The sequence below is a fragment of the Mauremys reevesii genome, linkage group 3, assembly GCF_016161935.1.
Source record: "Mauremys reevesii isolate NIE-2019 linkage group 3, ASM1616193v1, whole genome shotgun sequence".
Classification (NCBI taxonomy): Eukaryota; Metazoa; Chordata; order Testudines; family Geoemydidae; genus Mauremys; species Mauremys reevesii.
Window position 1 is genome coordinate 9,196,780 of NC_052625.1, and position 27,408 is coordinate 9,224,187.

The 27,408-nt window shown below is 43.5% G+C and overlaps 1 protein-coding gene across 3 annotated transcripts in view; it reads left to right on the forward strand.

The window, feature by feature from the left end:
- The window catches only part of PLCB1 (phospholipase C beta 1), a 627,028-nt gene that overhangs the window by 155,287 nt on the left and 444,333 nt on the right, over positions 1-27,408 (forward strand). For all 3 annotated transcript variants that reach the window (XM_039531329.1, XM_039531330.1, XM_039531331.1), the window contains exon 3: positions 15,484-15,552. In XM_039531329.1, the coding sequence (XP_039387263.1) occupies positions 15,484-15,552 (69 nt within the window). The remainder of the gene's footprint in view (positions 1-15,483; positions 15,553-27,408) is intronic.

The window sequence follows — 27,408 nt, forward strand, 5'->3', positions numbered from 1 at the left end:
AAATGTCCCATAACCAGGTTTTTGGGGGCTTTCTCTATATATACTGTAATGAGTCATCTCTTCGTAATGTTCCCCATTGCACTTTAATGTAGTGTTTCAAACAGCACTGCATTGAAGCACACTAGGGAACCTTTAGAGCGTGTCAGCAGGATCTACATGGACCAATTAATGCGCAGCACATTGATGTGCTTCAGAAATCACACCCTCATAGAGTGCATTACTGGTCCATATACATAAGCCATTAGGTACAAGAAGGCTGGATAGAATTCAATATGTGGTGGGGTTTTTTATGATTTTGACAGATAATAATGATGATTTTTAAGCATTTTTTTCTATATTTATCAATTATGGGGGGAGGGTCAGACAATAATTAATAACCGTCGATGTTGAGATTCCAGGAGTTAAAGCTCTGTAATCATTACCACACAAGTTGTCAACATCGCATATGAAACTATACAAAGTAAATAGCCTTAAATCAAACTCCAAGTTCTCACGCACAGTTTTCTTACTCTGCCTAGTTGTACATTTTTGTTTTTATTGAAGGAAATATTTTGTTGATTTGTGAGTGTGCAGCAAAATCGACGTTTACTGAATATTTGCTGAAAAAAACAACAACCCTAATTCTTCCAAGCCTAGATTCAACTTACAATCTCTGGTGCTTTTTCTGGTGTTTATTGAATAAACACTAACATCATAGTTTTTTTGTATTGAGCATTTTATTGATATTTATGAGTTAAAACTGAGAATCAGAAGCCTGAACATGTGTTTTTATATGGTCACATCTGCCAGTTATTGGGCCTCTGTGAGAGGATTCAATGTTTGTTTGAGTTTCAAAATCTCTACAATAGTTAAAGGTTGCTATTTAAATTCTCCTAACTCCAGCTGGTTTACATTCTTCAGTCCAAAAATAATTTTTGATATACAGCGCCTTTTTACTAAATGTTTTGAAAATGTCCAGTTTGTCAACAAAAAAATGAAAATTCGAGAAGTTTTTTAGTAAAAAAAATAAAATAAAATAAAAATAAAATAGAAAATGTCCATGAAAACTTTTGAAAATGAACGTTCTTTTCTTTCAAAAACTTTTACAGAAAATACTTACTGTTTTCCAACCAGCCTATTTAAGAAATGGGACCATTTTCTGTTCTCTGCTAAGACTTACTTAGTTTGAGTTGGGCACTTAAAAAAAATCTTTGTCTCACGGTATGTCTGCACTATCTGCCGGATCGGCGGGCAGCGATCGATCCAGCGGGGATCGATTTATAAATAAATCACCCCCCAAGTGGTCTCCCATCGACTCCTGTACTCCTCCACCGCGAGAGGCGCAGGCAGAGTTGACGGGGGAGTGGCAGCAGTTGACTCACTGCAGTGAAGACACCACGGTAGGTCGATCTAAGTATGTCGACGTCAGCTACGTTATTCACATGGCTGAAGTTGCGTAACTTAGATCGATTTCCCCCTCCCCCCCAATGTAGATCGGGGTCAGAAAGATTGTGGTAGTTTTCATAAGTCGTAAAAAGGGGCATTATCTGATTGCAAAATACTTTCCTCTTTCTATGGGAAGTCGTTGTCTGTATACAGCTTGTTTAATGTGCTTCACCTTTTGGGCCAGATTGACTTGTGCAAGGAGCCCACTCCCCGCTTACATCTTGTGCAGCGACCGGGCTCAGTTAGCTGGAGTGAAACCCAAGCAACTAAACAACGTTGCTTGCAGCATATCCTGCCCCCATTGGGGTGTAAATGGTCGTCACTCAATTGAAGTATTCAGAGCTATGACACTTTACACCAGCTGAGGATCACTGATGTTGTCGGACGCCCACGTCTGGTCCTTTTCAGTTGCGCTTGTCACAAGGTGACATTGGCCCTTTAAGATGGAAGAGGGACTCCCAGTTGAGCTTAGGAGTGGGCACCTGAGTCTGAGAGCGAAGGAGACTGTATGAATCAGAGACTTGGAGAGTCAGACGCAGGCAGAGTGGGTGAGAGCTCCCTGAGACCCAGAGAGAGAGGGACAGGAAGCAGCAAGAAAATACTGGCAGGAGTTGCTTGGGTGAGAGCATTAGAGAGAGCGGAGTCCAGGGGCAGAACAGGAGCTGAAGAAAGCCGCTGGAGAGGATTGGCCATATTTGGGAAACCCTGCTGAACTGCAGGAAGGTTTGTACATAGGGGAGAAACCAGCTTGGTCCAGGGAGACTGAGCCCAGAAACAAGAGGGTTGTTGTGGGAGGCTGGCTCCTCCTGGGCAGGTGTAGGACTCCCTGGCAGGGAGGCCTGGAGGAGTGGAATGCTGCAGGGGGGCGAGCCCCTTGGGTGAAGACCAGGGCTGCAGGAAGGCTGGTTGCTGTCATGGAGGGAGGTCTGAAGAGAGGGGCCTTGGATCTGGGCAAAAGGACTGGGAACAAAGTGCTGCTGTTCACTCTTGGATGGGTGATTTGGAGGCGAATGGGGAAAATCGTATGTTTATATAGGAATTGGAGAATGGTTTTACTACAAGGATTTTGGGGAATTACAGCCCTAGTGTATGTGAATAAATTTGTATTGGACACTGAGAAACGGTTCTTTTCATGGGTGGACAGAAAGGAAAACAGAGACTTGGTGCACGCCTGTCGTGCCATGACCTGGCACTGGAGGGGGTTTGAGGCAGGACCGCCCTGCCGCAGTGGTTAATGTGGATTTATGCTCCACAGGTGGGGGATTATTTCTCTAGATCCACACATAGAGGGGACTTTCTGTGCATGGAGAGGGATCCAGTGATTTACATGCACTTGTTCCACTGTATTCATGCACGTGGTTATGGGGGGCAGGCCTAGGGTTGCACTGGGGATAAATGTGCATCTTTCTGCTAGCACTGGATCCCAGGTTGTATTACCTGTTCTGCACCCCCCTGATATCGCTCTGTGGAGCAGAACTCTTCTCCGTGGGATGTTCAGGTGGAAGAAACACTGGGAGCTCCATTGCCAGGGAATAGTTGAGACCCACAGGGGGCTGCAGGACCAATAGGGAGGCCCGTTGCCTCTGCAAGGATGGCGCTTGGCCTGCTGAGGATCCCTGGGGGGCTCTGTCTGGGGCTGGCCTTGCTCCTGTTTTGGGGGGCGCTCAGGAATTTGGGGGAAACTCGGTGAGAATTCAGAACCTCGCAGCGTTGTTTTTTCCTTGGCCTCCCTCCTGCAGGTGGGAGCTGGTTCTTCGGTTTTAAATGGCACTGCAGTGGAGGAGGGCTGTAGAGGGCTCGTGTCAGCATTGTCAGCAACGGAAGCAGAGCTTGCAAATACATATGCCATTGTCAGTCGATTGAAGCTGTGGATTTTCTGTCTTTCGCTGCACTTCAGAAACGCTGAAGCCCTGGGTGCCAGAACGGTGGGCGTTGATTTTTCAAGAGGTGTTTGGAGGCAGAAAATTCAGAATTTCTTCCTTGCCAGCTTAGAGGAGTTATAATACAGGAATAGCAATGTTCACTAATGTACCTTCATAGAAGCTGGTCCGTGTGTTTTTATATAAATGGTATCCACAGCAGTGCTACCCTCAAGATCCACCCCCTCTTCCTCACCTCAGTCTAAGCAATCCTTCCACTGTACCTGATAATTGCATGCCTGCCTGCAGAGTTCAGGTAAACGCCTACCTTTTTCTGAGCTGTGGTGGGAAGCAGAAATCTTAACTGCCAGTGCAGGGCAGGAAGGCTTGGAGAGGGAATGTGCCATCAGGAGTACCTTATGCAGCTCCATTACGGCCTCCCCCCTCATGGCAGCTGCCATCCATAGCCAACAGCAGCATATGCAGAGGAGCCTCGCCATGTCCTTACGAAAGTAGGTAACCCTTGTCTTGCCACTCACCAGCTGGGATATTAGCTTGTGTCCCAGCATGTCACTTGAGTGCTAGGTTAGAATCTTGCCTTGCTGCATTACTGGAAATAGAGGCGTGTCTCTCCCCCTAGTTTCCCTGCTTAGTGCCCCCATAAAGCAGATGGCGGGGTTTGGCTTTTTTATGCACAACAGCTTTTCAGGATGTTTTAGCAGCTCACTAGCTTTAACTCACTGTTTGAAGACGTTGCTATATTTTCCTACGGTGCAGACTACAATAAACATACAGAGAGCAAAGTGTGCCATTAGTAGCATGACCGTGGGCCTCTATTTGCACTAGTGGACCTGCGTGATGGGCAGTTTTACTAGAGGGTCCTTCTGGCATTGTCAAGCAGAGGCTTCAGTTGTGACCAAAGTAAATTGCTAACTGGATTCTGCAGAAAATGAGGTCAAACCCAGAACTGCACAGCTTTTTCATTGCCATAAATATATTTATTCTTGTGACATCTTTTGATTCCCTTCTGGAAACCAATTACACATTCAGTGCCAATACACAAACAAGTTTTAGATATTTATGACGTGACAAGAAGCATTTGTTTCCTTTCATTTGAATACCTACCTATTGCCACATCAAGTGTCTGCTAGCAGAAGGAGATCCCATAATTGACTTGAATCCTATACAAGGAACTAGAAGGGAACTGTGCAGTCAGAAAAGTCAGGCCAGCCTTAGCCTGAGTGCAATAATATGTGTTGTTTTTTTTAAAATAGTCATTGTTTAAGGAGCTAAGAGGAAAAAAGTGGAGGATGAAAAAATCATAAAGAATTTGACACAGAAAATTGCCAGTTAGGATTCATAAAGAAAAACTTATAAAGACCCTTTACTATTATCAGTAATACCTGTACTTTTTTAAAAGCGGATTTAGTGATAAAATGGAGAATACAGACTAGATTCTGACCACAAAACCCATCTCTGCATACGCTATGGGTGAAATCCCTGCCCCCTGGAATCCCAGGTGAAGTTCTGACCCAAATGGGAGTTTTGTCCTTGACTGCAGTGGGGTCAGGATTTCACCCTGAAATTCCATTATTGACATAGGAGTTGATTGTGTGATGCTTGACAACACACCATTTGGTATCCATCTTTTCATGCTTCCACAACCTGAAGAAGTTTGTCACTTCCACAGCGTTGGTCCAGTAAAAGATATTATCTCACCTACCTTGTCTCTTTTTATATCCTGGGACCAACACAGCTACAACAACACTGCAGTGGAGTTAGGCAAATGCTGAGAGCTTTTAACCCCCCTGTTCTCCCATAAAGCTTTCCTTTTGGGATGATGACATTAATTTTGCTGTGTGTTATATTGCAAAGTGACTAAAGGAAAGAGAAGAGGAATGGAAGAGTACATGATGTAGCCCTGAGTGAAAAAGCCTTTCATGTTCATTGGTCATTTCAGGGAATTTAATACCTGGGACAGTTCGGATGTAACTGAAGTTGGAGCTTTCTACTGACATCTGTAATCCTGAATGTGGCTGCCATATTCACTCTAGAGATGAGTATAAGTCACAAAATCTGCATATATATTTAGTCCTGACTATATAGGGCCAGATTCATAGCTGGTGTAAATCAGCATAGCTCTGTTTACTTCAGTACAGCTACATCAATTTATACAAGCTAAAAATCTGGTCTATAAACAATTATCTTGATAAGAATTTGCCTTATTAAGGCTTGCCAAACTGATTTTCACTTAATCTTGTAGATTCAATGGACAACATTTTCCCACAATGGGTTGTTTAACCTAAAATCACATAGTCATTTGCTTGTCAAGTTGAGTGGAAATAGAGAGCAGTTACTCCAGATTCATATCGTTGTTACTGATAAAAGAATCTAGTTCAGTATGTTCAGGCTGGGCCAGGGTATATTGATAAAACCTTTGACACAGTAACTGTGCTATGCAGAATTTCCATTTAACAGAAAATTCTCTGATTTCAAAATTTGGTTTCATTCAGAATCAGAACAAAAGGTCAAATGTAGAAATTTCCTGCAAAACAAAATTTTTAAAAATAAAAAAAATTGCTTCAGGTCAGTCAAAACATTTTGTTTTGATAAAATAAAAATATTTCATTTTAATTTTGACTCTATTTCATTTTTTAACAATTTAAAATAAATGGAAACAGGTCATTTTGATGCACAAAATCAAAACATCACAAAAATGTCAAAAATAGAACACACTGACATCACAAGCTTTTGTTGTGATTTTTTTTTTCTTGAACAAAATTTTGTCAGCCAACATATTCCTGTGGAAAGTTTCAATTTCAAGGAATTGACATGCCTGATTCAAAAATTTTCATCCAGCTGTAATGATCAGGAAACAACATGATTTCATTATCATGTAATTAATGCAGATTACAGTGGGGTTTACTCAACCAAATCCCCTGCTTAAGCAAGTTGGCATAGCTCCACTTACGACAAATCTGCCCAGAGTTGTGCTAGGCACTTCACAGAAGTAGTCTGACGTGATGCAAGGAGGAAGGATGAATGGAGTTTATAGCAGTAAGATCACATGGTTTCTCAACAGGCTAGCACTCAACATGGTGGAGTAGAATTGTGGCTTTTTTGGGGGAGTGGGGTGGGGTTATTTATAAAATAAGTACATACCTAAGCGGATTCATTCCATGCAGACATCAAAACAGACATCTACATTTACTATGTAATCTTGAGATGGGGGCTAAAGTATCATGCAGAATTTCACAAACTAAACTATGAGCCATTGATCTTATTGGGGAACTCTGTTCACAAAGAGACGGCACACTCCTTATTTCTACGTATGTATACTGTTTACATGTAAATCCACACTATGAGAAACATAGGACTGGGCCTTAATATATAATTTATGAACATGCATCAGTATGTAACCAAACGTGTAACTGCCCATCAACATGAGTAAAGGTTAGACAATCTGACCCATAATCATTAAATGCTGTTACATGATCATAATGTGTATATACATGCATGTAAAGTTCCTCATATTGGTAAATAGGGTGTATGTATAAAGAAATATCTGTACAGTGCCATCCACTTTTAAGCCAAACTCCCCAAGGAGATTGTCAAGGCTGATTCCCCACTCTGGCACTTCAAGTGCAGAAGTCGGGGGCCCACAAGGATTCTAAAAATTTATATTGGCCACTCCAGGCTGGTATTAAACTCTCAAGTTTACAGCTTTACTCTGACCTTGGATGGGTAGATGCTGCCACCACCCAAGTGCAAAAACCCCTTTGAGAACCCAGGAAGGCGCACTTGGGAATTCCTTCCTGTGGGGCACCCTCAAGCCCTTTCATTACCACCCCCAGCCCCTGGGGAAGAGCTGAGAAAGAAAACAGAGGAAATCAGCTGTTGCCACCAGCTAATTAAACAACATGTGCACAAACCTCTTAGGACACAAAAATCCAATCCTGCTCTTAAAAAAGGTAAATTTTATTTAAAACAAAAAGAAAGAAAATACATTTGGAACTTAGGCTTTTTGTTAGGTTTTAAAAAAAAGCAATTACAAGGATTAAGCATCAAGATAGTTTCTTCAGGTCCAGCTTAAAGGTTACATGCAAAACAAAAGCACCTGGGGTTAGCACAGAGGAGTCCACAAGCCATAAAGAAATAAAAGAGATAAACCTAATTGCATCTTCCTAGACATTTCCTGATCTACTTACATATCTGGGGTTTCAGATGAGTAGTTTCTAGTTATCATTTGATGATTTTCATACCTGCCCCAAAGCTTTTTACAGCATAGTTCCAGCTCTGTCTCTGCTCTCCGGGAAAACAACACAGACAGACCAAGGGGAAGTTTTTTTCCCCAATTCTAAAAAGTTCTAGCCTTCCCATTGGCCCTTTTGGTCAGGTGCCCACTCCCTTCCTTTTACCTATGCAGGAAGACGTTTTAACCCTTTACAGGTAAAGCAAGCAGAGAACAGCCACCAAGAGGGATTTATAGCCAGGGACACTGGCTGGCTGGGTGTCCCTAAAAGGGAACTCCCCCCCACCTTTCATTTATCACCGAGATCAATGAGGAATTTTGCCTTGTTAACTAGTGTTATGTTAATATGAAGTACCTAGCACAATGGGTGATGTGCTTCGGTCAGTTTTGGGAGGTGGAAATTAACTAATAAAAGTAAGAGTGAATCAGATCACGGGCAGATATAAATTGGTGTTGCTCTACTGCAGGGATCGGCAACCTTTGGCCCGCGGCCCGCCAGGGAAAGCTGCTGGCAGGCCTGGATGGTTTGTTTACCTGCAGCATCCGCAGGTTTGGCCAATCACAGCTCCCACTGGCCGCGGTTTGTCGTTCCAGGCCAATGGGGGCTGCAGGAAACAGCGTGGGCCAAGGGGTGTGCTGGCCGCCACTTCCCGCAGCCCCCATTGGCCTGGAACGGCGAACCGTGGCCACTGGGAGCTGCGATCGGCCGAACCTGTGGATGCTGCAGGTAAACAAACCGTCCTGGCCCGCTAGTGGATTTCCCTCATGGGCCGCATGCCAAAGGTTGCTGATCCCTGCTCTTCTGAATTCAGATGAAACTGCTTGTGTGAGTAAATGCTCCTCAACACAGGAAGGGTTGCACAATGTGCTGTTTCTGTGAGAATGGGCTCACCCAGAAAAGTGAGGATGCACAATCTAGCCCTATAAGGATGGGTCTCTGTCTCAGTGGATAGTTGAAAACAAACATAGCAGGATTAATATTCATTTCTTAGCGTTTTTATGGTAGGTGAATTAAGAGACATTATTCTCTTGCAAGATTAATAGCTCACAGTAAGAGTGGTTACAGGTCTCTACTCAGTGCAAGGCTGGACTTACAGTGTTTTTGCTTCTCAGTTGCCATGGGCTTCCATGGCTCATCTAGCACACAGTATGGTTCCAATCCTGTGCCCATTGATTTCCGGAGCAGCAGGCTTTAGACTGTCAATTTCGCAGCACTTGAACTGCAGCATTTTTCTGCCAAGTAGTAAAGAATGGAAGCATATTTTGGCTTCACAAAAAACCTGTCCAAAATATATACTAAAATATTAGGAAATTGCCCTCTCCCTCTTTAATGAGTCATTTGGAAGATGAAAGCAATTACTAAAGGTCACAAAGTTCCCAAGGATTTGATATTCTTGGACCTAGGAACTTCTAAGAAATGTTACATTATGAATTCTGACTTATCCAGACCCTACTGATTGCAGGCTACGGTGACATTTATGTGGGTGTCCTTACCTCATTCTCTTGCCTTTAGATGGCAAATTACAATGGCATAAGGGCTTTTTTTCACAATTCAGGAGGCATATGTAAAATTAAATTGCATAAATGTACCGTAGCTGTATGCAGTGTTGTTGTAACCGTGTTGGGCCCAGGACATTAGAGAGACAAGGTGGAGGAGGTAATATCTTTATTGGACCAACTTCTGTTTCTTGTCTCTCTCACCAACAGAAGTTGGTCCAAAAAAAGATATTGCTTCACCCACCTTGTCTTCATAAATGTACCGTTCAGTTCTAATATCTGTTAATAAACAAGGACTATAGGGCATATGTTCCCATGGCTTGCGTAGCTGCTTCCTACAAAACCTTTCTCAAAAGTCTGTGCACTAGCCAAAAAAACCTCCTATGTGCTAGGTTGCCAGACCGAAAATATGGTAACGTGTATAAGGTCACAGCAAGGATTCACAGATCCCACTCTTTAAAAGTTGGGATCTAATTACATCCCCTCTTCAGATGGCCTAGGTTTTGTAAATCTCTCAGAGTGTGCCTAGAACTCCACTTCCCTGTTCTTACAACCCTCTTCTTAGCGGGAGCCCAGACTTCATCGTTTTGTGAGGTGTTGGTTTGGTTGGCTCTTTGTTGTTCGTGTTTATTTTTGATGTGTATTATTTGAGTTGAAAGGCTCTTGTTATATGTTTGTATTAGGGGAGGTCTGGCCATTTATTCTCTTTTTAAAATAAAATACTTGGCCAATCCTACAATAACAAGCTTCTGACAATTGCCTGGTGTGTAGTTTTCCATCTTCTCTTGTAATCCCCTTTTCTTCTACTTCTTTCATTCTCTCATGTTCCCACTGTTACAACCGTTTATTTCTAGCAGTTGTCAATCCTTTCAGTTTTCTAAATCCTTCTTCTTTGATTGCATAAGCGGAATGCCTTTCCTCACGTCTATAGGTTCCTTAAAGCCACATTGCCACAATGTTGCCATCCTTCAGGATTTTACCTTGTGATATTTGGTGTTTTTTGGAAAGCCCCAGTATTGGGAGACCTGTAATTACACAAGCATCTTGGCTTTCATTTGAAAAAAAAATGTTTCTTGCCCTCATAACTGCAGGGAAAAACTGAAAACCACGAACCCTAAAGGCTCAAAAACCAGAATACAAATAGAGCACAAAATGTTTCCATCTTCTGAAAGTCTTTTGATTTTTAAGCCCTTCTCATTACTTTTCAGGTCTTGGGGTTGGTAGTGGTGCATTGTGGATACCTGAACTCATGTTGAATATTGCCTGACCCCACAAGCAGTCTCACTGAAGTTAGTGGGACTTCTTGTGGGGTGAAGGTATTACTCAGTGAGACAAAGGGGATCACCATGTGATCCTTAACATTTAGGGCCAGATACTCAGCTAGTGTCCATGGATCTATGCTGATTGACAATAGTTGAGAATAAAACCCTTAATTTCGAATAGTCATAATCTGCACACTTCATTGTGTGTAGTATTTTTTTCTACCCTGTTCAGTTCTGTTGATAGAGCAGAACTTCAAAGAAAGAGAAAGACGATCTTAGTTTCCATTTCACTCTCTAATCCCTGGTTCTCTTTTCAGTTTCTCGCTTACCATATCTCCCTTTTGTTAAATATCCTCTCTTCTCCATCTTTAATTACATCTAAAGGCTAGAGCTCCTCTTCCCATTCTAAACCGTATTCCCATTATCAGTCTGATAAACATTAATGTGACTCTTCCATATTTCATTAGTTTTGTTCTTGCCCCTATTTGAGTGTCTCTCAGACATTAAGTCAACAGAGAGACTCCACATTGCGTCCTTATTTTGCCATGTTCAAAGTCAAGCTTGCTACCAGCCCTGAACAGGCAGCTATTTAATAGAGCGCTGCAATTAGCTTCATTTGTTTCAGATGTTTCTCTTCCTGTCTCCTCTGTTGAGTCTGCCTTTAGTTTTGATACATCCCAAATGGGGCTTCCATAGAACAGGCGTTAGAGTGGTTCCTAAGAACAGCTTGAAAAAATAAATAACTTGTATTTTTATCTTTCTTACATCAGAACTAGGGGGAAAAAAAACTTCTTTAATTAACAAAGACTAGTCTGGCTGTCTGCACTAAAAACATGATGCTGCATTTTGAAATGCATTTACAGTGGTATGCAAATATGGCATGAAATAAATCACCGAAGAAATAAAAACGTATGTGAGGTGTTCTTGCACTGATCTGACATCGCCGGGATCTGCAAGAAAATTCTGCTCAAGGATGGACAAAATGTGAAGAGAATGTAGAAATGTTACAGTAAGACCTAGGGTCAGATCCTCAACTGGTGTAAATCAGCATTGCTTTGTTGAAGTCAGCGAAGCTGTGCTGACTTACACCAGTTGAAGATCTGGCCCCATCCCAGCCTGGGGACCTGTCATGCTGGGTTCTGGAGAACGAAACACAATGCACACTGCAGTCTCTGTGCACTGTGGATGACGCTCATGCTTTGGTAGAGGGCCCATTGCTAGATCCTACATGACAAGAAGGTGTCATTCAAGTGAGCTTCTGCATCACCTTTGCACTGGGAGCAGGTGAGTCCCACAGCCACTTCAAAACCCACGTGGATGATGTAGAAGAGGAGCTGCTCCACCTAGACCTAAGTAGATCCAGTAACTAGGAACCTTCACGTGAGGTTCTGCTCAAGGATGGACAAAATGTGAAGAGAATGTAGAAATGTTACAGTAAGACCTAGGGTCAGATCCTCAACTGGTGTAAATCAGCATTGCTTTGTTGAAGTCAGTGAAGCTGTGCTGACTTACATCAGTTGAAGATCTGGCCCCATCCCAGCCTGGGGACCTGTCATGCTGGGTTCTGGAGAACGAAACACAATGCACACTGCAGTCTCTGTGCACTGTGGATGACGCTCATGCTTTGGTAGAGGGCCCATTGCTAGATCCTACATGACAAGAAGGTGTCATTCACGTGAGCTTCTGCATCACCTTTGCACTGGGAGCCGGTGAGTCCCACAGCCACTTCAAAACCCACGTGGATGATGTAGAAGAGGAGCTGCTCCACCTAGACCTAAGTAGATCCAGTAACTAGGAACCTTCACGTGAGGGGCCCCAAGGAGCAGCATCCACTCTTCAGGCCTGTCAGCTGGGGTATTAGCCATGACAGCATTGTGCGTTGATGCAGAGGGGCTGTGCTTCACTGCTGTGACCTGCCCTGGTGTTTGGGGGATGGTTCTGTTATCTTCAATCTCCATTTCATTTCCATGTCCTAAGTCTCTTCATGCTTGGTGGGGGTTGGAATTGAACACATAAGCCCCTGCAATGCCCAATGGCCTTTCTGCTCCCAGCATGGATCTGATCCAATCAATATTCACCTCAATTGTGATGGTGTGTCAGATGGAGCAAGAGACGGGAGGGCGTGGGAGCAGTGTGGGTCTGTCTGGGAGTGGATCTTCAGTCTGGAACTGAAGTGGTGCATAGTGGCAGTTTTGTTAAGAATGAGATACTCCTGAACACTGATTCAGATAACGGTATAGGCAGCCAGCTGTGAAAAGAATAGGAACTGGTGCTGTCAGGTGAATATTTTTTCCACTGTACACAAGTGTATTTCTCTCACTCTCTTTTGACTGGATCAGGATCTGGCCTACAAAAAATGAAAAAGAAACCAATTGACAGCTACTATAGTATAGGTCACAGAGAAAAACTGTATTTTCCCTTGGGAATTTGGTTTTGCTTTTCAGGGTATAGTGGCTTTATACTGTACATAGATTTCAAATTCTCTGAGCATCAACACAGTAATTATTTAAGATAAAAATTCTATTAAACTAGTGTTGCTCTGTGGATAGTGTGGTCTAATTCTTGCTTTAGCATTGTTTATACCAATAAATGAACAGACGTATGCTAATATGGACTATTAGTCCTCATCAAGGTGTAAATGAGACAGACAATAGTAAGAGGGACTTTAATATCTTTAAGCAATGTCCAGTCAAATCAGAGTTATTTGCCTGAATCTCACAGGATAGTTTGTGTTGCTACTTGCAAAGAGCATACAAGTGGAGATAAATGTCTCGTCAAGCACTGTTGATCTTTCCACAGTAGCTATGTCCATATGTGATGGCCTTCGCTTGTGGGGAGCATTGCCTAGTGGTCAGGCTTAGGGCCTTCAAATTGCAGAGGGGAGGTTGGTAGGGGAGCTCAGGCCTTCCCATTCCACCAGACTCCAGCCCAGAGCCCTGTGAGGACTATCAAACTTCTGGTAGCCTGGGTTGCCCTCCCTGGGCCACTTCCTACCATCCCATGGTTGCCCAAAGCTTGCTGTTTATGATGAGATGTGCAGGTGGTGAGCTCACCGCTTGGCACCTCCTTGTGGCCATGAATGGCGTGGTAGCTCCCTCTGTCTCAGGGCAGCAGCTGTCTCTTCCTGTGGCTTGGCCCTCAGCCAGGTCAGTTCCAACTAGGGTGACCAGACAGCAAGTGTGTAAAATCGGGACAGGGGGTGGGAGGTAATAGGAGCCTATATAAGAAAAAGACCCCAAAATCGGGACGGTCCCTATAAAATTAGGACATCTGGTCACCCTAGTTCCAACTCTCTCCCCTGCTGGGATAGTCCGTAAAGAAAGCAAGAGGAATTAACGCAAATAAACTGAGTCCATATGTGGGAGGGAATGCCTCCCTCTGAGGGCGTCCCTGAAGCAGGTCCTCCCTTCCCTCAGGGAGGGACCTTTGGAGGGAGAGATTCTGCCTTCCCTCAGCTCTTCTCTCAGGAGCTGCGAGGTGCATGTCTGCTCTCCTTCCTGCTCTGTCCCCAAGGGAGCTGTTCTGCGTCCTTTAACGTCTCCTCCAGTCTGTGCATGACTTGCAGGTGTGGCGGGGCACGGCTGGCTGAGCCCAGAGCAGCCCCTTAACCTCTTGTTGCCTAGTGTGGGGTTTTTATACATTAAGGTATTACATCCCCAAAACCCCACGATGTGCAGTTACACCTACCCAGGAGCAGGTAGGGGAGAGGATATTGATTCTGAGTCACAATCTGTTGCTTGGTTTCCCCTGCTCCTAGAGGGTGGGAGTCCTTTGTGCTAACCCTACACCATCATCACGCCACTCCCTGTTTTTCATTAGTTGTCCCCCATATTCATTTGGTTCCTGGGTCCAGTAGTCCCTCCCGCTAGGCTTGTGGAGGGGCCTTTAGAAGTGGGTGGGCTTGCACCCGCCCACCTCCTGGGTTTTCCAATAAGGCCAACCCTAGACTTGGTGGTGGGTACACACTGCAGCACAATGGTGTAGAGCAATGCCCTGCTCACTGGGAGGCGGGAGAGATAGCCAAGGTTCCATTCATTCTCCACACCTTCTCCACCCACCCATGCAGGATGGAGGAGTACTGGCCCTGCGGTGTGTGCATCTCATGCTGCACTGCTACCCATGGTATGGATATGGGTATGGGTAGTCAGTGCAGGGAAAAGGGGGGGATACCTTACACCTCTGCATGGGTGTGCAGGACTGGACGCAATGAGGCCCTAGGAGAGTTAAAGTTTGGCTAGTATTAAGGTAGATAGAGCACCGGACTGGGACTCAGGAGACCTAATTTCTATTTCTGGCTCAACCGCTGGCCTGCTTGATGAACTTGGACAAATCATGTCACTCCTGTGTGCCTCCGTTTTTCCATCTGTAAAATGGAGATACTGAACTCCTCTCTGTAGAGTGCTTTGAGATCTGATAAAAGCTAGGTGGTATTATTAAATCTGTGTTTAAAAAGTAAAATTAAACCCTTGGAAAATACAACACAATATTCTCTGTAATTGTTTCCCTATGTAGGAGAGGTCATGTAACACGTCGTTTTTGTTCTCTTAAGTGCAATATGTAGAAGTCATCTGTAGTGTGAGATGGTGGTCGAAAGTACATGATTTTTACTGAGTAGTAAGGAAAATAGTCACCATAAAATTGATGGTGCATGAGTGCAAAGCATCCTTCTTATTCACACACACTTTTCAAAATGTCCTATCCACAATCATGTAGATTTTTCCACTGTGAAGTTAGGATGTTCTGTTTGGCGAAGTTCTCTTTTGCAGACAGTAGCCAGGAGCTAATTATTGCGAGACCAGGGATACATAAAAAACAATACACAGAGGTTTTGTTGAAAAATGTGAATCACAGTAGAGTGCTTGGCAACACAAGAAATAAGCTAAATAATTTTGGTTTGAAATGAGCCCCTGGAAAATCAATATATCAAACTGGTGGTGAAGATGGGGTCGGGGGGAAAAAAGCCAAAGCAGATTTGCAAGGAAAAAATGGGGCTATATGACAACGGTTCCAATATTGCAACGAGGAATTGTTACTCCCGATTGGTATGCAATGTGCAGGACAGAACCTGTACAGAGCTCACTGAAGGCTGAGGTCTAACAGTAGCATTACTAGGGAACAAAAGCGCAGTTAGCGAAGTGTGCATTTTCAATGAATGGGTAACAATGTGTATTTCAACTTTTCCTTATAGGAGGCAGAGCTGCTCGATCTCAGCTTCGTCAGAGATGCCAGATGTGGGAAACACGCCAGAGCTCCCAAGGTAGGAATGGCTGTTGTGTACGTACCAGATGTTGCATTGATAACTTAGATAAGGTGGCTTGGAAATTATATGCAGCAATTTGAAAAGTTGCCCAATGCAGTAAATATCATTTTTGCTTTTTTCTTCATTTACACAGTCTGTGTGAAGATGCGTTGAGATGGTTGGGCCATTGAGTGTTGAGCCTCTGTGTACAATTCCGATGTATTTGCAGTGAATAAACAAAAAAATGGAAACGCATGCATTATTTCTAAAGATCCAGTCAAAATGGTGGAAGCTCTTAACTTCCCTATTGATTGAGTATTTAGTTTAAGTTCTCCCTTGCATTTAGTACTGGATGTTTGCCTGCCTGTTGAAGCCAATTAGTCTTTTTCATGTCACTTCTGTGGTCATTGAATCAGTCCCTATGGATCCAGTTAGGTTTTTTTTTTTTTTTTTTTGTATCTTCCTGTTGAATGTTGCTGGCAGAAATATGTTTTCTGTAGTGTTAGTTTTGGACAGATATTTTCCACTCAGATGTGAATTCCCTAGCGCACAGTTCTGTTAACTGGACTGTACCTTAGGGAAATCCACAGAGGTTGTAGAAGAAAAGAATATCTCTCCAGGGCTCTGGAAATGAATCGCTGCTGCGTCACAGCTGCTGCCGAAGCCTCAGGGTTGCAGCAGCCTCTGGAGTTGCAATTCCTACCCTGGCCTCAGGGGAGGAAGTGAGATAATTGATTTGCAGTTGATCCTCTCCTTCCACAGTCTTTTCTGCCCCTTCTGTTCTCCACTCAGCTGTGTTGCAGGACGCTTTCCCATGAACTGCTCAGGTTTTGTCAGAATATGTTTTAGCATCATGAGTGGCAGGTTTTCTGTATCTGAACCTATCTGATGGTTATCTTCAAATGTATTTAAATCTGGTTTTCAAAGCTTTCCATATGGTGCCAGCAGCAGTTGAAATGCTGAATTGTAATTGAAATGCTACAGAAGTACTTTATGACATCCACATTAATATCAAATTAGTTCACCATGATTAATGGTTTTATGATGAATAGTAATAAAAAATTAACGAGGGCTGGAACATTATTTTTAAACTGTTGCCCACCTTTCTGTAAGGCATTCAGGTTCTTCTAGCACAAATGTTTTTAGCTAAGATTTATGTGCAGCCATTGATTTGGGGGCTTTTGTTTATTAGGTTACATAAGGGCTGTTTTTGTTATTGTGTATTACCAACTCGAGTGCAATGGCATTAATTGAAGGGTACCAGAAAACCAGGACTTCCCTCCTGGTGTAATGCCTCGCACCTGTGTGAATCAGCCTGCCTTTCATCGCTGGTTGCGTGGGATCGCTGATTGCGTGGCACAATAGATGCAGCACCTGCGTTGGCAGGTTGACAGGCCCATGTTTGCCTGCTGGAGCAAAATGCTCATTTTGGGATCAGTTGTGTCCATTCTGCACCGGTCAATGTTCTGGGCACTATGGGCAAAGAGGTGTAAATCACGGGCGAGTGTATGTTTCAGGAGACTCTGTGTGACAGATCCACAGTAGCAGCTCATTCTTTGAGATCTGGACATCACTGGTTCAACCCCAGGAGTGTTGGCCCAGATGGCAGCTGTCAGAGAGGTGTACTGACTCCCAAATCTACCAGATGTGCAGAAGCACTTCTCCACCACTACCCTCCTCCTTAACAGGTTGCAGTGTGCCCTGCCCATGGACCCTCTAATTCCCTACCGTTAAGTACTAGTGGGAATAATCCTTGCATTCAGGTGAGGGCAAGGACTGTAATTGTGGCCAGCCCCTGCATGGAGCCTATTCAGAGAAGAAAGTTCCTTGTACTTAGCACCCATGTAAAGGCCTAGCACCCATAATCTGCTCATCCTACATCATTCCTGAATGTATAGTATATAAGTATTATGGTCCAGATTCCCAGCTTCTGTAAATTGGCGTAGATTCACTGAAGTTGACTTAGACCAGGGACATGTGGTAAGCCGATATGATCTGTGTCCTGGCTGTCTTAGAGACCATGTGATATTTAAGTCATGGCACAAGGTCCAACAGTTTGTATTGGAAAGAGGATGTAGATGGAAGATTCATTAAATGGGTAGAAATAACTTTTTTTCCTTCTAATTCCTCTAATTTCTGATGATTTTGGGTATTGAATTTGGTGACTGTTTCCTGCCAGTTTGAGTAAGCTCATTTAATTTTATGTGTTTGTAATTATAAATGCATGTAGATTGGGCCTCTGTCTTACAAGAGCCTGGTCCAAAACCCATTTAAGTCAGTAGGAGTCTTTACTCCACCTTCAGTGATCTTTAGATCAGGCTCAAAGGTGGACAGAAATAAAGTGATCATCTGTATCCAGCACCAGCTTTTCAACGGTCCTATTGATTTATTTATTTTTGTGTTTAAATAATAATACCAAAGATGCCTGTACAAAGCACTAGGTACCCTAACACATCATTAGTATTGCAACAAAGTCCCAGCTGCATTCAAATCATTAGTTGAAAAGAAGCAGAGCCACCCACATATAAAAAAACCAACCTCCTTTCCACCTGTTCATTATTCCGGGATGCTCTTCCTCCACCCTCTTCTGAACCCCTATCAAACAAAAAGGGGGGTGTTTCTTGGGTCACCTTTAATTACTGTGTCCTTGTATTGTATAAAGTTCATCTTTGGTAGTAAGTGCTGGCATCTTTAAGTACAGGAAGCAAAACTTCTCATTTCTAGGCCTATTTCAAACTTATCTGTGTGTATTGTTTTCAACAATTGTCTTCCACCCGTCAAAAGAGCCATATTTTGTGAATTGTTTTGTATGTGTTTTGTAATCTCTAATGTGCTTCTTAATTGATATAAAAATTAATATTCTTTTTCTTTGGTCATTTTTAGCTGTAGGAGGAAAATATTCAACTCCTTTTCTCTTTTTTTATAGTGGGTAACATTGCTAGTCTTTCTGCCAACCTACATCACTCTGTCTCAAACTATCATCCTATGTTTTGCTCTGATAACAATCATTAAAGCTAATCTATGGATTGATGTGCTGGGGAAGGCTGGTAGGGTGGGAGCAGCCTATGCTCTGGAGAAAGGAAATACTACGAAGGTGGACGTTTTAATACCTGCCAGGGCCATAATGTATAGTGCCTGTTACACCTCTTGGGAAGGTGTAATCTGTAAACACTTCTATACTCCCCTGTAGTTGTGATAAAAAGGACATTTTCCTGGACATGGTCCCCCAAGACGTGTTCTTTCCATTCAGGTACCAGTGTGAACCTCATCACCATGGCATTTAAGCCTCCTCACAGTCTTTAATGTATTTTTCTCCCATCATCCTTTGAGGCAGGGAAGTTCTACTCCCCTTTTACAGGTATAGGCACAGGGCAGGTTAAATGCCTTTCTCAGCGTCACCCAGGAAGTCAGCTGCAGAGCCAGGGATTGATCCTAGATTCCCTGTGACCCAGTCTAATGCCCTATCCATGACTAGAGACCCTCCTTCCTTTCGCTACAGACAGCATGATGGGCTCCCCATGTCTGCACTCCCGAGCACTGCAGCCCAGTTTTGTTGCTCCCCTCTGCTGGGGTACCTGAGGAAAGAAGGGATCCTTTCACACCCACTGCTCCTCCCGAGCACCCACTCAAGCCTTGTTTGAACATTCATGTTTTCCTAGGCTCAGCATCAGCTGCTGAGTGTGAATATACCAACTTCTTGATCCATCTCATTCATTCTCCAGAAATTGACTGAGCATTTTGTTGTCTCGCACACGTGCAATGTGCTCTATCCAATGCTTTTCTGCAAGCTGAGTGGGTGAAATCCTGGCCCCACTCACGTCAATCACTAAAAGGTGGCATGGAGGGTCTCTTCTGTCGTCATAATCATTGTGGAGTGTATGCATAGGTAATATTTACTAAGGTATGTATGTATACTGAAAATTATGTTCTTAAAGTAAGGCAGGTCACTGGACAGATTCCTTCTCAGCAGGAGGTAACCGACACTTCTCTCTCTGTCTGGTCATGCGTTGCATACTGAGCCTGATACCAGTTGAAAGATTGCCAACTCTACAAGAGAGGACATTGCCAGGAAGAAATAAACAGCTGGAGGGAATCCTGTTTACGAGTAAAAGCAATGGATTATGGGGGGGTCTATCTATCTGGGAGAGCAGATATAGGTCCACTCTGGGTCCTTCACCTGGACAAGCTGACAGCACGTCTTGTCTCATGAGAAAGGGATCACAGCCTGCCTGGCTGGAAAGCGCTGGTGAGCAATACTTTATTAGACATGAGAAAATCTTGTTAATGAAGTCTAGGCTGTAGAATGCGTGTTGCCATTTTATGTTCTGTGTAACCGTTTGTTTCCAGTCTTCTCCTTGCTATCACTCGCGTCTCTCTACATCGTTAAATACATGTTTGCTTGTGTTCACTGTGAACTGAATTCAGTGCTGTGTGTGCAGCAGAGTGGGGATTGGAGGCCCGGGTGGTAAGTTGGGCTGTCCTGCTCCTTTGGGAGCGGCAGATCTGTGAGTGTCCCATGGAACAGGGATGGGACACTTGGAGGGCTCAAGGGGTGGGCTGTGCCTATCACTGACCCATAGAGAGAGCGAGGCCAGTGCAGGCCTACAGGGGAGGGGTTGTGTTGCTCGTGGCTGGTGAAGTTGGGGAGACAGCACCCCCTGCAGGCACAGACAAGGCTTCCTCATACTAAGGGGCAGGTGGTAGCGAAGTGCCCCCATACCCATGGGTACCCCCAGGAAGTGTCACACCCCTCCCCCCATTCTTTTTGCCCACTTTTTTCGGATGATGTGTGTCCACAGGACCCTGTCATGATTTAGCCCTAAACATGGGCCTGATCCTGCACCTCCAGCTCAGGCCAGATTTCCACTGATCTCAGCTGGCAAGGAAACAGAAAGATTTGTTTTCATTGGATTTCCCTGTTCATTGCCTTCACTAGCGGCGTACGCTGAATGTTCCACATAGGTGAAAGAGGGCTCAACCAGTCCCTACATGTAAAGAAACTGGGTGAAACTCAGGGGTGGTAAACATAGAAGTGAGGCCCATTGTTTGTATTGTTATTTACAATTCAACAACACCTAGAAGCCCCAGCCGAGATCTTTGGCCATTGTGATGGTCACTGTACATTCACATAGAGCTCCTCTCTCCTATCATAAATAGAAAAGACAGACAACGAGAGTGATATGCCCATTTTACAGATGGGGGAACTGAGGCAAAGTTAGATCAAGGACCAGATTTTTAAAGGTATTTAAGCACCTAGAGATGCAGGTGGACCTTTAGTGGGATTTTGAATGGGAGTTAGGCACCTAGGCACTTTTGAAAATCCCACTAGTGGAGACTCAATATCTTTAAAAATCTGGCCCCAACTGACTTGTGGTAGAGGGTTTTAACCACAAGCCAATCCTTCCTATCCCCCAATTTTTAAAGGATTTATTCTTCTCTCTTCAACCTCAAAACACCAGACTCAGAAATTATGGCAGTATTTCCCGCCTGATTGTGGTGTTTGTGCAAAGTCTTATTCTTTAGCTAGAGGGTGCTGGTAACAAGGACAAATACCAAGCGCCACCAGCGTTGCAGTGGAACTAATGTTCTAAAAAAACCCTAAAGAGACCTTTATAATTGTGAATTAGGAGAAGTGTCTTGATTCCAAATATAATGGGAGATATACAGGGCCGAGGGAATAATAAGATGATGATGATAACCTCTGGTTTTTAATAAGTTATTAGAATCGTTTAAGAAGGAAGCAAAAGTAATTTGGGGAGCAGGAGATTAATAAGCGATTCATCTTGAAACCAGAAGGAATAATTGTTGATGTAGATTCACTTCTGAAACATGAAATGCTCGGGGCCTCATCCCAGAGTCCTTACTCGGTCAAAACTCCCATTGACGTCAGCCAGATTAGAACTCCAGCAAGGGCAGGCCCCCAGCTATTTATGTTTCAAAAATGCTGAAGCGGCTTTGTAAATCAATAGTTACTCCTTTGAATTCCTTATTCATTTCCTCTTGCCATCCCATCTACCTGGTAGCAACCTCTGCAGTTTTATTTCAGCATGAGTTGCTCGGAAAGGCCTGTTTTTGTTCTTTTACTTGGAATGGTCCATGCATGTGACTGCAGAAGAAAATTAAATATCTACATGCAATGAAGAGAAAAATTGATTCTTGTGCCATAAAACAAACATTGCTGTGAACATTCATGTGCTCTGGTGTAGATGTGTCAGTAATCTATACATTCCTAAATGTAGGAACATAACTAATATATAAAATACTAAATATCAGTTGAATGATTAACTGTTGAAGAATTTGCATCTGCAGTATGCTAATAGGACAGTAAAATACACTATTTTTTACCATTTTGAAATTCTTGAGACAATAACCGTTTCTATGGAAACTGAAATCTTCGTGTAACTATATAAGGGTTTCAGTAGCAAACAGAAATATTAGGATGAGTTGGCGGGGCTCAAGAAGAATCCCTTTGGCAAATGTTCACCTTTTAAAACTATTGATGCATTTGATTATTGCTTTTTCCCTCACACCAGCATCGATCGTTCAACAGGAAATGAAATATTTTACAATGACAGATGATATAGAAACTTGAAAAAATTAAGTAATAAATAAATAAAGGGACTGTTCTGAAAGCCTAAAATAAACAAACAGGGCAACCCCCAGTACTTCAAATTTTCAGCCCTGCAAATGTATTTCCAGTTAACATGGTAAACATCCACTAAACACAGTCGTTAACGTTTTGAAATGCCAGGTGTTGTGTTCACAGCTCTTGTGGTCTCGCAATATTTGGCATTTTTCTCAAAGCCCCAACTTCTAGAGTCAGATAACCCGGGGAAAAGCTTCAGCTCTCAATTTAAAAAACCAGGAATTTTCTAGCACTTGTGCCTATGGAGAAAAGCTTGAATATGTGACCCCTAAAAGCTCAAAAACAAGAGAGGCAAATAAAAAGGATCCCAAGTTTATTACTTTTTAAAATCTCATGACTTTTGGATGGGGCCACTCATGAATTTGAAATGCTTGGGGGTTTTACTGCACTGGATTTTCTACTCTGTTGCACTGTTTTTTGTCACTGACAAGTGTAATGGAATGGAGAATCAGGCCAGATGTGTATTGAGATTTCTTTAGCAGTCTCTCTCTCTCTTTGTTTTTAACCTTGTCTTCTGAATTTACAAATTGGGGGTTTAGAGCACTGTTTCAGACTCATTCAGAGCATGCGTGCATGCACAAAAAAATAACACATGGTTGTTCTAACTTATGGATAAGGTCCTAACTTCTGATACAACCAATCAAATAGGAATTACAGAAACCATCGGGATAGTAAGTATAGTTGAGGCATTTGACTTCTGTGTGCACTCTGTCCTGAAGCAGGATTTGACCGCTATTTTATGTTTGCAAACATAGTCTGGTGCTTTGTGGAGTGTATACTTTAGGGGAAGTTTCTATAGTCTCACGTTGAATGGGGTCTGATTTAAGGGAGTGAGTGTGATACCAATGAAATATGAAAGTTCATCTTGTTTTGGGGTGTTTCTTTCTCTCTCTTTCTAACTTTCTGATGTTCATTTGATTCCCAAAAGAGCCAGGCAGGAAATGTCTGCACTGGAACTGGAAGGTATAATTTCCAGCTCTACAAGACGTACTGGCGCTAAGTCTGATCAAGCTAGCAGGCGAAAAATAACATCGCTGTGGCGGTGAGAGTGGCAAGCTGCCAAGCATCATACTCCGGTGGCCTGCCTGTTCCGCCGCTTGCACCGCTGCATCTACAGTACTCTTTCTAGTGTGCTAGCTTGACCAGAGATAGCATGGGTATGTCTACCTGGGCTGGAAGTAGCACCTTTCCAGCTCCACAGTAGACATACCCAGATTCCTGACGCCTAGGAATCAGTCATGTTACTTTAACCACCAATGGACCCAAAAAGATAGGGGCTAATTGTCCTTGCTAAATTCTCAACAAGCCCTAACTGGCTTCTGAAGAAAGTAGATTCCCAGGCCAGTCAGGACCAGAGAGGACTGGATAAAATCAGCTCTGCTGGCTTCGGGAGAGCTACCATTCAAATGTTGGAAGCTACTGGCCTCCTGCTTCCAAGTGCTGGCAGTTAAGCTGCGTGGGCTGGAGCTGAAACCTTGGAGGACAGTAGGCTGGAAAACCACCAGAAGGGGCAACTGTGGTGATCTAATCTGACCTCCTGCCATAGAACTTCCCCAGAATAACTCCTAGGTCACATCATGGGTAGCCTGCATTGTGACTTGGGTTGGGATGCTTTTGAAATGTTTTGGCACCTGTCCTCTCCCAGCTCAGGGAAGGACAAATAAAACTTGTATTCTACCCTCTAGGGAGAGAGGGAAAGCACCTGTGACTTCTTGTGTGAAGGCCACACCCACCACTCAAGGTGGCCCTGTGACAATAGTGAAGTTATATTTTTATCATTTGAACAAAAGAGGCTTTTGTTGTCTTTATCACATTTGAAGCCGGAGTGGTTCTTTTCTTTGTGATCAAGGCTGAACTAGGGCAATTATGCTGTGTTTAACAGCCTCCCTGATAAGACAGCATGTGGGAAATGACGCATAGCCTTTTTCTTCTATGCTATAAATCCCCTAGAAAAGTTAGCTGCCGACTAGAATTTTATTGGAAGGTAGAGCAGGCCCTAGTTCTGCAGCCCAGCAAGATTTCTGCTGCTCTGCCTGTTTCAAATGTTGGCATCGCCGCTATTTATATCCCTTGATAAATTCATGTCATTTTTCCCTTCAATAACCTTGGCGTCAAGTTAGAAACTCTTATGTAAATTACACCTTAGTAGGGCTCTATTTCTGCCAACAATAAATAAAAGCAGATTGTGCACATTGCCCACCTTCTCTTCACCCAAGCTCATTTGAATTCACTCTACTTAAATACAACAGTGGCATCTTTTAAAAAAAAAACCTGTTTGTTCTTTTCCTGCATTGCATTTCAGTTTCATGTTAACAATAATGAAAGTTAAACATATTTTCCTCCCTTTGGCAGTTGGCATAGCTGTAAAAGGAGAGTTGTCTTCAAAAAACAAAATAAAGATGTCAAGAAGTCTTTCCTCTGCTGCAGAAAGTTGGATACACACCAGGCTGTGTGTGTTTGTCGGAGGGAGATGTCGATTTAAACAAAAGCAAGTGTGATTTTTGCTATGGGTTGGAATTGTCTGGTACACTTTACAGCTGAATGGAATTTTTACCTTGTGAGTTCCCAGTCACATGACACTGGAGTTTAAATAATGAGTGCAGCAAAGAAAGTGATAAAGGAAGTTTGCCTTTAGAGCATGTTCCCTGGAGAAGAACACATTCCTTGCTTGTGAATTCTTTACAAGGTGTGGAGGAGTGGTCTTTGTGGACAGAATACTTGAGATGGGTTTAGGAAGGTGCAGTCAACTGATGGTGAACTAGAGGGAGGGCTGAAGAGGAAATACTGGATTTAGGCCGTGTCTACACGAGCACATATATCGGCAAAACTTTTGTCGCTCAGGGGTGTGGAGAAAAAGCCCCCCTGAGTGACATACGCTTTGTCAGCATAAGCATTGTGTGTACAGCACTGTTGGCGGGAGATGCTCTCCTGCTTACATAGCTACTGCCACTTGTTGAGCTGGTTTTAATATGTCGACTAACGCGGCTACGCGAACGTTCTGACAGTGACACAGCTGTCTCAGTTCAGTGCCACTGTAAGCTTGTAAGTGTAGACACGGCCTAAGTTTGCCCAGGGATGAGTCTGTGTTGGGGAGTTCACCTTGCTTACCTCAGATCTCCGTACAATGGGTTGGAATCCTTTGATTTTCAATAGGTCTTGTGCGCCTCAATCTCTTAGACATTTGTGAAAATCTCCCTCAGAACTGTTCCAAGGTGGTGAGAAACGTGATGAATCTAGACGATCTACAGCAGTGATACTCAGACCTCAGTGGTGCAGGAGCCAAATTAATGATCAACATTACCCAAAAGAGCCACAGTAGTGTGAATTCATTGTTTCATTTACTATATTACTATATATTCATATTTAAACAGTGTGACGGGGAAATATTTAATGTGTGTATTAGTCTCACAGCAAAATGACTGATCAAGTGCTATTATTTTATCAACTACAGTTGGTTAATAACATAGTAAAAGCATCCTGATTGGTTAATAGCTTAGATTAATAGCACACCGCACCATAGTAACTCTAGCTCAGGAACCAACCCATGCAACAAACCTCGATGCCAACTCTGCCCACATATCTACACCAGCAACACCATCACAGGACCTAACCAGATCAGCCACACCATCACCGGTTCATTCACCTGCACGTCCACCAATGTAATATATGCCATCATATGCCAGCAATGCCCCTCTGCTATGTACATCGGCCAAACTGGACAGTCTCTAAGGAAAAGGATAAATGGACACAAATCAGACATTAGGAATGGCAATATACAAAAACCTGTAGGAGAACACTTCAACCTCCCTGGCCACACAATAGCAGATTTTAAGGTGGCCATCCTCCAGCAAAAAAACTTTAGGACCAGACTCCAGAGAGAAACTGCTGAGCTCCAGTTCATCTGCAAATTTAACACCATCAGTTTAGGACTAAACAAAGACTGTGAATGGCTTGCCAATTACAGAACCAGTTTCTCCTCCCTTGGTTTTCACACCTCAGCTGCTGGAACAGGGCCCCATCCTCCCTGATTGATCTAACCTCGTTATCTCTAGCTTGCTTCTTGCTTGCTTATATATACACACCTGCCCCTGGAAATTTCCACTGCTTGCATCCGAAGAAGTGGGTGTTCACCCACGAAAGCTCATGCTACAAAACATCTGTTAGTCTATAAGGTGCCACAGGATTCTTTGCTGCTAGCTTAGATTGGTTAATAGTTAAATCGGTGTTTTAATATGTGCCGCAAAGAGCCGCAGGACATGCGTTAAAAAGCCACTTGTGGCTTACAAGCCTCAGTCTGAGTATCACTGACCTACAGACACAAGCATTTCTCTGTGAAAAGTTTTCTGGACAGTCTATGCATAAAACTAGCTGAATCCACAACAGTTGGACTGCTTCCATGTCTGGTCTTTGTGTCCTTCTTACACTCCTTTTCTGTGTACCTCCATATTGCCCCTCACACCTAGGTCACCTATTCTCTTTGTGAGAGAGCAAACATCTCATGTTAGATATGGTCTACACTAGAGCAGGGGAAACGATCTAAGTTACGCACTTAGATGTATTTAGCTCTGCTCACCGTGGTGTCTTCACTGCGGTGAGTCGAGAGCTGACTCTCCCCCGTCGACTCTGCCTGCGCCTCTCGCTCTGGTGGAGTACCGGAGTTGATGGGAGAGCATTCGGTGGTCGATTTATCGCGTCTAGACTAGACGACCCCTGCTGGATCGATCGCTGTCCGTCGATCCTGCGGGTAATGTAGACAAGCCCTTAGCAAACATCTACCCTTTCCTCTTCAAATCTCTCCTCAAAACACGCAGCTTCCAGGAAGTCTATCTCGACGTTACCTGCCACTCGGGGAAGTGCTGCTATTTATTTAAAATCCCAACTGCTTCACTGCTAGGTGATGCATCCTTATCTTGCCGACATGGTGTTCTTTATGTCTCCATTGTTGTCTGCTTGTATAGGGGGTCCACTTCTTGGGGAAGGCCCCATTATCTCTACTCTGTTCTGTATAATGCAGATTACATTGTCCGGGCTCCACAAACGATTAAAAAACTACAGTATGAAGCGGAGAGACAATGGTATCCTCTTTGGTAGAGCGTTTCATGGCATTTTAGACAGAGGTTTAGTGTGGGTGGGAGGAGACAGAGAACTCACCAATGCCAAGAGCAGATTTCTTGAGCAAAAGCCCAACAATTCCTTCTTTAAGAGAAGCCAGCCCCTTGTCCTTCCTA